The sequence below is a fragment of the Prionailurus viverrinus genome, chromosome B4 (assembly GCF_022837055.1).
Source record: "Prionailurus viverrinus isolate Anna chromosome B4, UM_Priviv_1.0, whole genome shotgun sequence".
Classification (NCBI taxonomy): Eukaryota; Metazoa; Chordata; class Mammalia; order Carnivora; family Felidae; genus Prionailurus; species Prionailurus viverrinus.
In genome coordinates, this window is record NC_062567.1 from 18406174 (window position 1) to 18421253 (window position 15080).

Here is a 15080-nt window from a genome sequence, read left to right on the forward strand (position 1 = left end):
CAGGCAAATTTGGAAATACGGTGTTTTTCCGTGGTCCGAGAAATCGAGACAGGATATGGGAAAATCCCTGCACCGAGGCTCACTGAACAGGAGTAGACAATGGTGGTGATGACCGTTGGGCCAGGCATTAAGCTAAGTTCCTGAAATGGGATATATTACTAAATCCTCGAAGCAGTGCCATGAGGCAGGGATAATTGTTAGGTCCACGTTGCAGATGAGGAAACAGAGGCACGGTCTTTGCTCAGGGTCACGGCGGTGGGATCGAGCTACGCCGAGGCGGACTGCTCTGTACATCCCTAGGGAGTTTGCCGCGGTGGAAGCTTCTAGTCTAGAAACAACTGCTCTTTCTCTCTGCCTCCTGCTCAGTATCTGAGTCTGAACTTTTCCAGATCGTCACTGAAATGCTTTTCTTTGCTCTCCTGATCTCTTTGAATTCTTCCAGACTGGAACGGCCGTGACTCCTTGAACTCCAGTAGGGCGCTTGGGAGGCATGAGCTTTCATTTCCTCCTTTCCTTCCTCCCCTCCTTCCTCTTCTCCCAGCTTCCTTTCCCTGTTATCCCCCCTCCACTTCCTCTTCTTCCCCCTCCTTCTATAAAGGGAATAAAGAAAAGGGAAAAAAATATATCCAATGGTCACTAAGAATTTCCCACTATGCTACATATCAGAATGGCCCATGGCCCATCTCATTTCTCATTCCCTGAGGAATGATGAAATGAACCAGGTAGATCTTGGCGCTTTTTTTTCCCCCTTTTTCCTGGAAAAAAAAACCCCACCGTACTTTTTTAAAGCTTCAGAGATCGATGGTTATAAAAGGTTATAGACTATAAGTCAGACCACCACAGTTTTAATCCTGTGTTGGTTGATTGACTTGCCTGGTGGTTAAGTCTTAGTCTCTCTAAATTTTCTCTCTCTTAACTATAAAACAAAGAAAAGTGAGCCTAGATTACCTATTATATTTTGGGTATCTGAATAATTACCCTCTGTCTAGTATCCTAGGGCGTTTGGAACAAAGCTTCCACTAGGAAGGATGGGATTGCTCTTGACCTCTTTTATTGTTTTATCTCAAAGGTGAAGAAGGTTATTACTTATGAATTTAGGTTTCTTTTGTAATTCTCTCACCGGTACCCAAGTGTTCTTTATGTCTATTCTTAGCTGCAGGGATACCGTAGGGAACACAACAAAGGTTCCACGAAACTGCTGTCGTGAAATTTACGTGTTGGATGGGAGACAGAGACCATATACGAGTAACTTTAAGAAGGTAATTTCAGAAGTGATAACAGCATCAGTTAAATAAAACAGCACAATGTCAGAGAGAGGGGCACACGTGACACCAGGGTTGTGAAAGGGGTCGAGGGAATGACATAATGCTCGTCAAAGATGGCCTCTCCAGAAGAAGGTGACATTAGAGCTGATGAGAATAAGGCAGCCCCAGCAAGTGCTGTCACACGAAAGCACGCAGCGTCCTTATGATTTAGTTAAGAAAACCAACAACACGGTACCTCTAATTACTTTGGGATTGCGTCCCTTGTCATGTGCAGATATGCAAAGAGACTGATTTCCAGGCTAAACAGAAACATTCGGTAACCGCAAAAGCCATTTATTGCGAATATTCGAACACCTTGACCATTATTCCTGTTTTATCAGGAGACAAGTCAGCCATGTAAAATGAAGACAGTTGTTCTTTCCTGATGGCAGCTAGTTAATTATTGGCAGCCACTCCAGCTTTTGAAACAGAAGGTGGCATGTATGGAAGGAAGTATTGTGATTGGACAGATAGGTCAATAAGGATTCCATGTCACTCGTAAGAAAATTGCATTTGAAATCCCTAGACTTTGGTTGACTGCCTCGTAATTGGTAACAGAAACCTGCATGCTGTTTTGAAGGTGCTGGGTCAGCCTCTACTAGGTGCTTTGCAACTAGCCATTATCTCTTTGGAAACCATGATGTCATAGCAACTAGAGCAGAAAAGCACACTCTGAAGGTCTCAAAATTATGCCGCTCAGATACACCAACGTGATAGAAGCAATTTGGTTTTCGCATCCTTTAAAAAAAATTTTTTTTTGCGTTTTTCCTATTTTGCTGTGGAGTGTAAAACGTCGTGCATTTGTTTTTGTGGCTGGGTTTTATTTTAATAATTGTATGTTGCTTAAAAACCCTTCACTTTGAGCATTTGCCTACAATTCATTGTGATTCTCTCCCTTACTGCTGATAAGCTTCTTTAAATAATATTCCTTTAAAAGGAGAACTCTCTTGGCTACTTTTGTCTATCCTGGAGCTCAGCCAGAGCTGGGGCACGTATCCCATTCTCCTGCAACCGTGGGGCTGCAGCGGGCTCTTAGTTCTTTTCGATGCGCTCAGAAATCGATCAACTTCACGAATACGCTCGACTTCTTGGATCATTACTTTTGTTGAAAAATTGGCTGGAACCAGAGTCAGGAATCCTGTTCACAGCATTCCAGATCTGGCTGTGATACCCGAGAGACCCGTGTATCATAACGGCCAGCGTCCCATCCCCAGGCACCTGTACAGCCTCACTGGGAGCCCGCAAGGCTTAACCGCGCCAGCCTTGAGCCGGCGGCATATGCACCTCTCCTGACCACTTGCGGTGTGTCTGTTGCCAATATGTCTTCCTTGGTGTGACGAACCTCGCAGAGACATATGAAAAGTCACGCTGGTGAGAATGGTTGTAATCACTGTTAACAAACAAGGTTCTGATTGCCAATATCACCATCTGTTCCATCGGGTTCCACATATTACCCTGTATGTGGGCTCTGTTAAACAGATTTCTGCACTGCCCAAGGTCACCCTTGATTCACGTAACCAGCCTTCGCAGGCGGGTTAAATGTGAACCTCCAAACTGCAGTGAGGGTTTTCTGAGAAGTACCAAATAGCGTCATCTGATGATGGGACCCGAGCAAACAGGTCAACAATGTCTGCAAAGACAAAACGTAGACACCCTTTGGCACATGAAATGGATATATTCCTAAGAGGTTGTCTAAAGCGCAAGATGCCATGTGCTAAACCCCACATGATAATTACTTCACGGAAATAATTAGAGTAGCATTGGGGGTGGGGAGGGCAGCCGTAGGTGATATGAGCAGAGACCTCAACTTGGTTGAGGTCCTATGCCTTCTTGCAAACTTAAAGCTGAGCCGGGCATTTTCCCCTCGCCCTCTCGCGACTCTTACTGAGGTTTTCTTCATTGCTCCCCTTGAGCTGAGTCAAGTCAGTTTAGATATATTGATCTTCTCAGCCCTGGGGATATAAATAGGACTCAAGCCCTGCCTCTAAGAAGGGGGAGCCAGGTGTAGACATAGCAAGAGGAGGGAGTGAATAACAAAGGGAGGCAGCGATGGACAAGAACGGACAAGAACGACTCCACACAGGAAGGGACAGTTGAGCAGGTTTTGAAGGGTGAGCTACAGTCCCCCAGGCAGAGGTGTGGAGGGATAGGGACCCGCCTTTTGGGCAGAGAAAACATGAGTGCAAAGACACACAGACATGAAATAGCATAGTATTTTCAGGGAGCCATAAAGAGACACTTATTTGAGCACAGTGTTCTTTTTTTTTTTTATTTAAAAAAAAAATTTTTTTTTCAATGTTTTTATTTATTTTTGGGACAGAGAGAGACAGAGCATGAATGGGGGAGGGGCAGAGAGAGAGGGAGACACAGCATCGGAAACAGGCTCCAGGCTCTGAGCCATCAGCCCAGAGCCTGACGCGGGGCTCGAACTCACGGACCGCAAGATCGTGACCTGGCTGAAGTCGGATGCTTAACCGACTGCGCCACCCAGGCGCCCCAGAGCACAATGTTCTTAGTGCCCATGCCCGTAAGTGCTTTTTCATCTTGGGGTTCCAGGATTTAAATTTTTATTTTTAATGTTTTTATTTATTTTTGAAGGAGAAAGAGAGACAGAGCATGAGCAGGGGAGGAGCAGAGAGAGAGGGAGACACAGAATTTGAAGCAGGCTCCAGGCTCTAAGCTGTCAACACAGAGCCCGATGCGGGGCTCGAACCCACAAACTGTGAGATCGTGCCCTGAGCCAAAGCCGGATGCTCAACCGACTGAGCCACCCAGGCGCCCCAGGGCTCCAGGATTTAAATGAGAAACTTTGTGCTAAGCTCCTTCCCACAACAAGCTTCTATAAAATAGTATTTCAAGATTGCTGCTGTTCTGTGTGACCATTTGTGCCAAAACATCATTTTAAAAAATGTGTCTATGTTTAACAAACAAATGATCTTGAGCTCACGTGGAAAAGAGCGCTGATCCAGTTGGGGGGTTATGCTTCTTAGAGGAAGAGGCATTTGTGCTGAAGTTGGCAGGTGAATAGGAATTTTCCGGGGGAAGAGTTTGATAGGAAGTCAGAACGGCGTTCTGGAACATTCAGAGGGGAGACAGAGCCCGGTGGTGGTAGCGTGATGCAGGTCTCCAGCGAGGCCCAGAGCACAGAGTCACAGGAAGAGGTGAGAGGCCTCCGGCAGCGGTGGGGGAGGCAGGTTGGCTCCTGCAGGGACTTGGAGGCAAAGTGAGAAATTTGGAACTTCATCCTGAGCAATGGGAAACCAAAAACATTTTAAGTAGGGGAGACATCTGATTGTATGTACTATATATTTCACTGTATATATAATTATAATAACCTGATTCTGGGGCTCCTGGTGGCTCAGTTGGTTAGGCGTCCGACTTCGGCTCAGGTCATGATCTCGCGGTCTGTGAGTTCAAGCCCCGCGTCGGGCTCTGTGCTGACAGTTCAGAGCCTGGAGCCTGTTTCAGATTCTGTGTCTCCCTCTCTCTCTGACCCTCCCCCACTCATGCTCTGTCTCTCTCTGTCTCAAAAGTAAAACATTAAAAAAGAAAATTAAAAAAAAAAAAACCTGATTCTGATTTTATGTATTATGTATATTACTGTATGCTTAATTATAATAATCCGATTACTTATCTAGTTTTAAATGTTCATTCATTTTTTATTTTTTTATTTTTATTTTTTTTTCAACTTTTTAAATTTATTTTTGGGACAGAGAGAGACAGAGCATGAACGGGGGAGGGTCAGAGAGAGAGGGAGACACAGAATCGGAAACAGGCTCCAGGCTCTGAGCCATCAGCCCAGAGCCCGACGCGGGGCTCGAACTCCCGGACCGCAAGATCGTGACCTGGCTGAAGTCGGACGCTTAACCGACTGTGCCACCCAGGAGCCCCATAAATGTTCATTCATTTTTTAGAGAGATAGTGTGAGTGGGTGAGGGGCAGAGGATCTGAAGCAGGCTCTGTGCTGACAGCAGCGAGCCCAGGGGGCTCGAACTCAGGAACCGGGAGATGATAACTCGAGTCCAAGTTGGTCACTTGACCGACCGAGCCACCCAGGTGTCCTGGATTATTATTTTAAAAGCTCGCTTTAGCTGTAAATTGGAGAAAGGATTGGAGGGGGAGAGGAGAGACCGCTTAGAAGAGCACAGCAATTCACAAGAGAGGATGTGGACTGGATTGGATCGGAGAGATACAGCTGGAGAAAAGAGAGAGGTTCAAGAAATATGGGGGAGGAAACCAGTCAGGACTTGGTAATAAATTGGATACACATGACGTGTCGAACTTCACTTCTGTTTACATATATCAAGTGATACAAACAGATGTTTTTATACATTCCCATATTTGAGTTTTAGTTATTTTTTTTAATGCCCATTTTAAACTCTTACTTGATTAAACTCCAACTGGTGGAGGTTAATGATAGTAAGAATCAAAATATTTTCGATTATCATGATGACATATGGCCCTACAATTCTGGATTTTGTAACAAAGCAGTTTGACTTCCGTCCCATTCATTTGGAGAATGCCATAGACTATCTAGGAAACGGAAATGTGTTTTTAAAATATGACAGGCTTCAGCTTGTGTGCACATTAGACACAGAAAAATAAAACAGAACGTCTTGGGTCTGAATCACAAAATTAACGCCATTTTTTTTTTAAGAAAAATATAAATTCTGTGCTCTATTTCTATAAATGAAATTAAGGTTTGTTTGGGGTTTTTTTTAGGTAAGAATAATAAGCTGGATTTTTTTTCACCATAATAATTTCATCTCGGTTACGCTGTTTACACTTGAACGGAGTGCACACAGCACATTACAGGCAGGGATCTACCCACAATGCAAGTAGTTCTCCCAGCTGCACGCGTGCGATTTGTCTTTCAGCGTTGGCAGTTATGTTCCATTTAGTAAAAGCTCTATTCCACTGTGTACTAGAATCTTCGGTTTCTTAAACAGCTAGGATTTTATGTACTTCTCTTTACTGGCTCATAAAGAGCACAGAAAAGAGCAGAAGATAGAGATACAAAGGAACCAAGGCAACATATGCCTTTGTCCAGGAAAAAGGAAGAAGCCAAAATGAAACACAAAGGTTGTGGGCAGAGGTACATCTGATGAAAATTCCTGTATCTCGTAGCCCTTTTTTTTTTTAAACAAATAAGAGAAATCGAAACGATGGAGTGTGATCCTATGTATTTACTTAAATTTTCCATACAAAAGACAAAGCCCTTGAGAATTGACTGGTATGCGTTTACCTGAAACACTCGTACCTTCTGTCTCGGTTGCCGTTGAAATACCTCCACTGTCGGCTCCTCCTTTATTCTCCGGGATGTTTTAAAAGGTGAATCCCGTCAAAGGAAAAATCGCCAAGTGGCAAAGGAATTGTGCATTCTCACCAACGCATAGTTTGCAATGATTAAAAACTACAAAGTAATTCGGCTGAAGGGACCGAACGATTGCATTAGGTGCCTGAAAAACAAGTCATAGAAATAAAATGAGTTTGGAGCAGGTTTACGTCTCTAATGATTAGAAAATGTGCGTAATTTCAAATGCTTGCTGGCAGTAAGAAAGAATGGGAGACACCACAAGAAAGATTAAATATGTACCAAGGACTAGAGCATGGGTAGAAGTGGAAACAGACACTCTTGACTTTGCCTTCGTATCAATATGGTGTGTTTCCCGGATTTATTCACACCAGGGGTGGGAGGTGCCTTGAGGGTTAGTACCAACCGACCGGGCATTCTCCAGAGCCTTAGTCATTTTGTCCCCAGCTAGTTGCTGTCGGTTCCGTCCACCTCTGAGCTGGTCTGTGTGACAATCATAGCTTCTTTTCTCCTCGGTGATATTTCATTTACATTCTGTACTCTCTTGGGCAATTGTGATAACTTCCATTCTTTTTTTTTTTTTTTTTTTTAGTTTTTAAAAATATTTATTTATTTATTGGAAGAGAGAGAGAGAGAGAGAGAGAGAGAGAGAGCAAGCTAGGGAGGGGCAGAGAGAGAGGGAGAAAAATCCCAAGCAAGATCCACACTGTCAGCACAGAACCCGACACAGGGCTCAAACTCACAATCTGTGAGATCATGACCTTGACCTGAGCCCAAACCAAGAGCGGGACGCTTAACTGACTGAGTCACGCAGGTGCCCGGATAACTCCTATTCTTGAGGTTGCCGCTTCTTCACAATCAGCAAATTTAAGTGCCAAATTAAATTTAATTCATCAGAATACAGGGTGATGGGCTGAATCATATGGCCTCACTTTTTTTTTTCCTTCCACTTTTGGTTCTTAATATGATCCTAAGTGGAATGTATCAAATATAAACCTTAAAGAGATGTTCACATTATTGAAGTCTCAGGTATGTTTTTTGTTGTCTTGATTACCTCCATTCCCACGATGATGCAAGCGGATTTTTAACAAGAATTCCGGGTCTTCCTTTGAAACTAGGATGCTCTGTATATCTTATTGTTTGGAACATCTCTCGTCTGAAGCAGTTCCGAATATTAAGGAGCATAATTAAATCATCGTCCACTTGTTAAAATGATTTCTTTTTTTATTTTTGCTCCTTTATGAGCTTTTTAAGTAATTAGAAAGCAAAGACTATAGAAAGTATGGCGTTCTTAAAAAGAGATTTCGGCTTATTACTTGTCAGACTGTTAATATCGTTACGGATGACTGTGGTCTCTTTATAGCAGAAATAGGAAAGTTACCAACTGAATATGCCAACATTACTGACAGTAGTTAGTAGTTATCATGTCAGGAGTATGACTTTGATCTTTGATGTTTAATCTGTAAAAGCAACATTCACCTCCAAAATGTTTTGCTGGCTCCAAATGTGTTACCCTCTGCCCACAATTAACAGCCTCATTTAAATACGGGGAAGATGAACTAAAGAATCTTAACTTAAACCAGGAGCATTCCCTCCACACTCATTCCTACTATTTATTTATTTTTAATTTTTTTTTCATGTTTATTTTTGAAAGAAGGACAGGGCGTGAGCGGGGGAGGGGCGGAGAGAGAGGGAGACACAGAATCCCAAGCAGGCTCCAGGCTGTGAGCTGTCAGCACAGAGCCGGAGGCGGGGCTCAAACCCATGGACCGTGAAACCATTCCTACTATTTAAAGCTTTGCGGGACACCTGGGTGAGTCAGTCATTGGAGCATCTGACTTCAGCTCAGGTCATGATCTCATGCTTCATGAGTTTGAGCCCCGCCTCGGGCTCTGTGCTGACAGCTCGGAGCCTGGAGCCTGCTTCGGATTCTGTGTCTCCCTCTCTCTCTGACCTTCCCCCCCCCCCCCCACCTCTCTTTCAAAGATCAATAAACATTAAAAAAATTAAAAATTAAAAGCTTTGCTTTCCTACCGGATGGGAATATCTTGATCGACTTTCTCCGAATAGAACTTCCTGATCTTACAAGTATCACTGAGTTAAAAAATGAACAGCGGTAAGAGGATTTCTAAGATGTCGTCATGCCTTTTTCTCTAACTGCAAGCTGCAGAAGTAGGAAAGGGGTAATTGAAATCCATTCTTAACGGACATTTTCCCGACATCACTAGCACCTCCATGCCGGGTTCAGCGCCGCGCAAATTAATTTCTTTCCCAAACGGTATGTATCAGGACCCAGTTGTGGCAGAGGTTCGGATGTACACGCCAAGGACAACGTCCTGAACTCGGATGAATGACGCTCATTTCTCCTCCGTTTCCCCAGGGCTGTTGCTGAAGCTGACGGTGTTGATCCGTTAGTAAACATCCTGTCGAGCAGACGGGACGGAGCCGTGGCCAACGCGGCTACAGTGTTAGCGAACGTGGCAATGCAGGAGCCTCTGCGCGCCGGCCTCCAGAGCCACGGCGTCTCGAGCGCCCTCCTGGGCCCGCTGCGTTCCGCGAACACGGTCGTGCAGAGCAAAGCGGCTCTCACCGTGGCCGCAACTGCGTGCGATGTGGAGGCCCGGACAGAGGTGAGAGCTTTTGCTGACCTGGTGTCTCTCATTTCTCCACCCATCGGTGGATTATTCTGAAACACTTTCAAGGGTTCGAACCTACCCATCCTTTAGGTCCTTCAAAAGTGGTGCAACCCTTCAACCATGGACTCTGGGTGATAATAACGCGAAGGTGTATGTTCGCCGGTGGTAACCAATGTCCCAATCCGGTAGGGGACTTGGTAATGGGGAAGCCGCACGTGTGGGGGCGGCGAGTGTGGGAAATCTCCCTCCCGCGGCTCAGTTTTGCTGTGAACCTAAAACTGCTCCACCAAGACCAAAATCTGCTACATCGGGGCAATACTTTGGAAAACAAATCGGCAGTATCTAGGCGCCAGGAAGCATTGTTTATAATATCTACACGACGGGAAACACACCAGTTGTCCAGTTTTGAAGAGAATGGTCAAATAAATTTGTGGTATATTCACAAAGCGGAATTTCACGTCAGTGAGAATGAATGACCTGTAGTTACAGACAGCAACAGGGATGCATCTCAAGCACAATGCCGAGCAAAATCAAATTGCAAAAGAATACACGTTCCAGATTCTATTTATGTGGCATTCGGAAATATGCAGATCTAAGCAATACGTTGTTTAGGTAAACAGACACGTAAGTTAAAACTATAGAGACAAGCTAGAGAATGATTAACCCCCAATGCAAGAAATCCTCCTGGGGGCTCAAGGGAGTGGATGCACTTCAGAGGAGCAAACAGGGGTTCAAGGTCATTTGAAAGTGTCATTCCTTAAGCTGAGCGTTAGACAGGTGTGCCTTTACTATGATGCTTTATATCGTACATATGGATTCCACACACTCTTGTGTTTCTTGTACATTTCAAAGTTTTAAAACCTAGAATTTCATTCTTTTACAAGTGGATCGTATTTATCTTTCTCTTGCTTTTCCCATATTTGCTTGTCACCTGGCACTCACTCAAGCAGCCTAAGACTTTGTTCCTCTCCTGCCAATAATATAAATAACAACAGCTAACACTTGCTATGCGGTGGGCACCGTGCTCAGCACTTGACAGACATTTAGCCTCCCTCATGACAGGCTGATTCGTAATCACCATTTTACAGATGTGGAAAACGAGGCTTAAAGACGTAGTGGGCTCAAAGCAGAGTTCGTAAGTTGGAAGATCAGGGATGCGATCTAGACCCCAAGCCGCTCCACTGTGCTCCCCACCCAGACAGCTAACAAATCTTTTCTCCTCAGTCCCTTAGGTATCTCTTCTATCCTGTGTCTTTGTTCCCATTGATTCGGTTCATTTGTATTCATCCATCAAGGCACTAAATATTACTGAATATTTATTTTATGTCTACTGTGTGCCGGGTACTATGCTGGGCTTCGGCAACAGAACCATAAAAGCGTATTGGTCCCACCTCCATGCCGTCTGCAGAATAGTCCATCCATTTCCTGGAATACCGCAGATCAGTCTACCGCTCCCCCCCCCCCCCCCCCCGGGCTCCTGCTTCCCACACTGTCTCCAGGCAGATCTTTCAAATTTGTGACCCTCATCGCCTCATTGCAAGTCCCCGCCGCCCCGGGGGGAAAAGTTCAGCTGCTTCGCGGGATGTGCAACGGCGGTCACTGACCCGCACCTACCCACCTGCGCCTAACGCCTCTTCCCAGGCGGGACTCCATACTCCAGAAACACCATTCCATTTGTAATTCTGTCCATATGCTCTGCTCTCCTGGTTTCACCTCTTTGATTTCTCCCTTTGGAAAACCAGTGTCACTTTTGTCCACCTGCTAAAATCCTGCTTTTCCCGCAAAACCCATCTCCGCCATCCTGCCTTCCGTGACAGCCCTCGAACCCGGGAGTATCCTCTGCTATTGTTCCCGTTACCCCCATGCAGGCTTCCCTTGTCTGTTGCGCATATATGGTTCCTGTGTGAAAGACTATAAGCTCCTCGAGGCTGTGGGGAAGGGAACTGAGAGTTTTTCTTTCCTGTGTCGACGTCATTAACAGATATCTGACGCAGAGTCCATGCTTAATAAGCAGTAGTTGAATGAATGAGGAAACGAATGTAGGAATTCATAAATGAGATCTTTGCCGAAAGAACACACGGACGCAGACCATCGTGTGTTATACTCGGAAGTAAAGATGTTCCGAAGTTTGACTTGCGTGAGACGCTTCAGGGAAACTTTTCTAAGCCGTGCATGTTGCACGTGCTAAAGTATCATCTCTGAGAGGAAACTACCACTGGACACTGACCGAAAATGACCGAATCAAGTAGCTCTTCTCCCACGAGGGCTCTCGTCTTCAGATACTGCACACAGAAACTGATAGACTATTCTTTTTCTTTGGTCCTCTAGGCTCAGATAATGCAATATTGCATTTCAGGCAGTAGATAAGAGCTCTGTCGGATCTTTTTTTTTTTTTTTTTCCCCTCCTTGGACTAATTCTATACATGAATAATTACCTTCAGTACCTGAATTTCCTTTAATACCGTGATTAGTTCTGCCCGATTTTCATTCTATTCTTTTCTTTGTCTCTTTTTCACTCTTTGGAGAAATGACGAAAAGACGCTGTGCAGTGATAACAAAAATTGCTCTTTTTCTGGGGAATTGCTACAACACTGCCCTGGCCACACTGATGGTCTGGTGGTAGTATACGGTGGCCCGTAGTGTATCAGTTCCCCCTGCCCAGCCTTAGGGACCGTGTTAGTTTCCTCTTGCCGCTGTAACCACCACGTTGTGGCTTAAAGTAATATAAACCTATCATCTTACAGTTTACAAAGCCAGAAGCCGAAACCGGGTCTTAAGGGTTAAAATCAAGGTGTTGGCAGGGGCGTGTCCCTTTGGGAGACTCTGGGGGGAAATGTGTCTCCTGGCCCTTTCTAGCTTTTACCATCCACCTCCATCCCTGGGCTGTGGCCCCTTCCTCCGTCTTCAAAGGGTATTTGTCCAATCGCTGCTTCTCCACACCCCCTTTCTTGCCTCCAGGCACCCTCCTCTCCATCCTCTAAAGACCCTTGTAATTAAATTGGGCCCACCTGTTGATCGGGGACAGTCTCCCCATCTCAAAATTGTTAGCTTGTCACATCTGCAAAATCCCTTCCAGGGAAGAGGACACCTCTGGGGGACCATCATCCTGCCTCCCCCAGGGCCACGTGAACATTCAGGTTGAGGAGCAGAGTCAATGAAAGTACAGCGGCGAGATAATAGGCTGTCCGCCCAGTCTCCATCCCACCAAAGATCAGGACGCCCTCCCTCCATGATTTCCCTGGGGGCCTCCTCTTGACCGCGCACAGAAATCTGGGCTCCTGTCTATAAGGTTTTACAGGAGCTCTTTCACCCCGGGATGTAAAAATTCCAATTATGCACAGATCCTAAAATGCTCGTACATAGTTAAAATCTCTTCACCACCAAACAAGGCGATTACAGAAACAAACAAACAAAAAACCCCACGAATGTTTATATTGTGTCCTCCCAACGCGTACACTTGCAGTTTCTACTTTCAGTTAAGGAATTCAGGTGGCCTGGAGCCGCTGGTCGAACTCCTGCGCTCGAAGCATGATGAAGTAAGAAGGCACGCCAGCTGGGCCGTGATGGTCTGCGCCAACGACGAGCTCACGGCTGTCGAACTTTGCAAGCTCGGGTGAGTGGGGCTGCCTCGAGTTTCTGGCTCAGATGGAGAGCAGAGGAGGAAGGCCGACAGTTTTCAGGCCCAAAGAAGGGCAGGCAGGGCCCTGGGGAGCTGGGCTGGGCACCTAGAGCCTTCCTCCCAGAAAGGACCGCCTGGTGGGAGCAGTATCATCTGGGCTCCTCCCAACCCCTGGAGCCCTCCCTCCCCGCCCCCCCTCCGCGACAAAACCATCTTGACTGTCCGTTTTTCATCCTGATAAACACCTCTCTTCCACTCTGCAATCGAGGAACGCCACCTCTGCCTGGCTACTTTTTTTTTTTTTTTTTTAATTTTCTTTTTCTTTTTAAGTTTATTTATTTATTTTGAGAGAGGGGGAGACAGAGGATCCCGAGCAGGCTCCTCGCCGTCGGTGCAGAGCCTGACGCCGGGCTCGAACCCACCGACCTGTGAGGTCATGACTTAAGAGCAAACCAAGAGTCCGTTTCTTACTGGACAGAGCCGCCCAGGCGCCCCTGTCTCTCCACTTTGGAAGCCAAAATAAAATGCGTGAGCCGTGACCGCCTCAGAATTCTGCATTTAACCAAACCGACAAACAGGCCTTTTAAGGTTCCACTGACAGGTTTCCCCATTTCTAACCATCTTTATTTATATTTGTATTTATATTTCTGTTTGTATTTATATTTATATTTACATTTATATTTATATTTTATATTTATTTGAAAATATTTTATTTTTATTTTTTTTTAAACATCTTTGTAAATTTTTTTTTTTAACGTTTATTTATTTTTGAGACAGAGAGAGACAGAGCATGAATGGGGGAGGGTCAGAGAGAGGGAGACACAGAATCGGAAACAGGCTCCAGACTCTGAGCCATCAGCCCAGAGCCCGACGCGGGGCTCGAACTCACGGACCGTGAGATCATGACCTGAGCTGAAGTCGGACGCTTAACCGACTGAGCCATCCAGCCGCCCCTAAAAAACATTTTATTTTTAAGTAACCCCCACATCCAGTACGGGGCGTCAAACTTAGGATCCTGAGATCAAGAGTCACCCACTTGACAGACGGAGCCAGCCAGGTGCCCCCCAACCATCTTTATTTTCGTATGTATATATTGCCTGCTTAGCTGGAGAAATTGGAGCCCGATACTGCTTTTGCTTTAAATGAAGACCTTTCTCCCCCTGCAGAGTATCCTTTTCAACTGTTTGAACATGAGGCACTACATGGCATATGTATTCTCAGAAAGGACTGATTGGTCTTAATAATTCTGTCAACATTACTTTATCTAAAAGGGTGAGATGTCGGGGCGGCCTGGGGGGGCTGAGTCGGTTAAGCGTCCGACTTCAGCTCAGGTCATGATCTCAAGGTTTGTGTGTTGGAGCCCCACATCGGGCTCTGTGCTGACCGCTCGGAGCCTGGAGCCTGTTTCGGATTCTGTGTCTCCCCCTCTCCCTCTGCCCCTCCCCCACTCATGCTCTGTCCCTCTCTCAAAAAACAAACATTAAAACATAAATAAATAGAAAAAAAGGGTGAGGTGTCTTTAACCTTTCCATCTCAATTCTTCACTCAGGGTCTTAGCTACGGATATACATGGGAATTTAATGTTGGATTGCTTGTTTAGAGCAAATAAGGCTCTTTTCTTTTATTGACAGGGCTTTAGCTATCCTTGAAGAAGTTAATCTATCAGTAAGCCGAAAAAATAAATTCAGTGAGGCAGCTTATAACAAATTGCTCAACAACAACCTGTCTCTGAAATATAGCCTGACTGGCTACTTGTCATCAAGTAACATAATTAGTGATGGATTCTATGATTACGGTCGGGTAAGTGACAGCACTAATTTGTATTTCAGTATGTGCGATCGTTTCTTTAGTCACGATGCCATTACATTGCAATTTTATAACCACCTAGCAGAATGTATATTTTTACAGACAGAAACTTGGGAATCAGAGCTTTACTCTTAACTCTGTCTGCTATAAGGTTTTGCATTTATGTACAGTTTTACCTAGAATCTGATTACCTGTAGTAGAAATCAGCTTGCTAATGCTACTCTCGAGTTTCAGAGAAAATATGAAAGAAGGAGCACTTTCTGTGGGGGGGGTTCTGTTATTTCCAGGGCTCAGCTCAGCGATAAGAATAGAAGTATAAGTGTTTTGCTTTAATTAAAAAAAAATTTTTTTTAACGTTTATTCATTTTTGAGAGAGTTAGAGACACAGAGCGTGAGTGGGG

General features: G+C 45.1%; 1 protein-coding gene across 10 annotated transcripts in view; it reads left to right on the forward strand.

The window, feature by feature from the left end:
* The window catches only part of ARMC3 (armadillo repeat containing 3), a 101552-nt gene that overhangs the window by 65682 nt on the left and 20790 nt on the right, over nucleotides 1-15080 (forward strand). For 9 of the 10 annotated variants that reach the window (XM_047868433.1, XM_047868436.1, XM_047868437.1 and 6 more), the window contains 3 exons: nucleotides 8999-9248; nucleotides 12731-12867; nucleotides 14505-14673. In XM_047868433.1, the coding sequence (XP_047724389.1) occupies nucleotides 8999-9248; nucleotides 12731-12867; nucleotides 14505-14673 (556 nt within the window). The remainder of the gene's footprint in view (nucleotides 1-8998; nucleotides 9249-12730; nucleotides 12868-14504; nucleotides 14674-15080) is intronic. The other variant, XM_047868441.1, reaches the window with a different exon arrangement.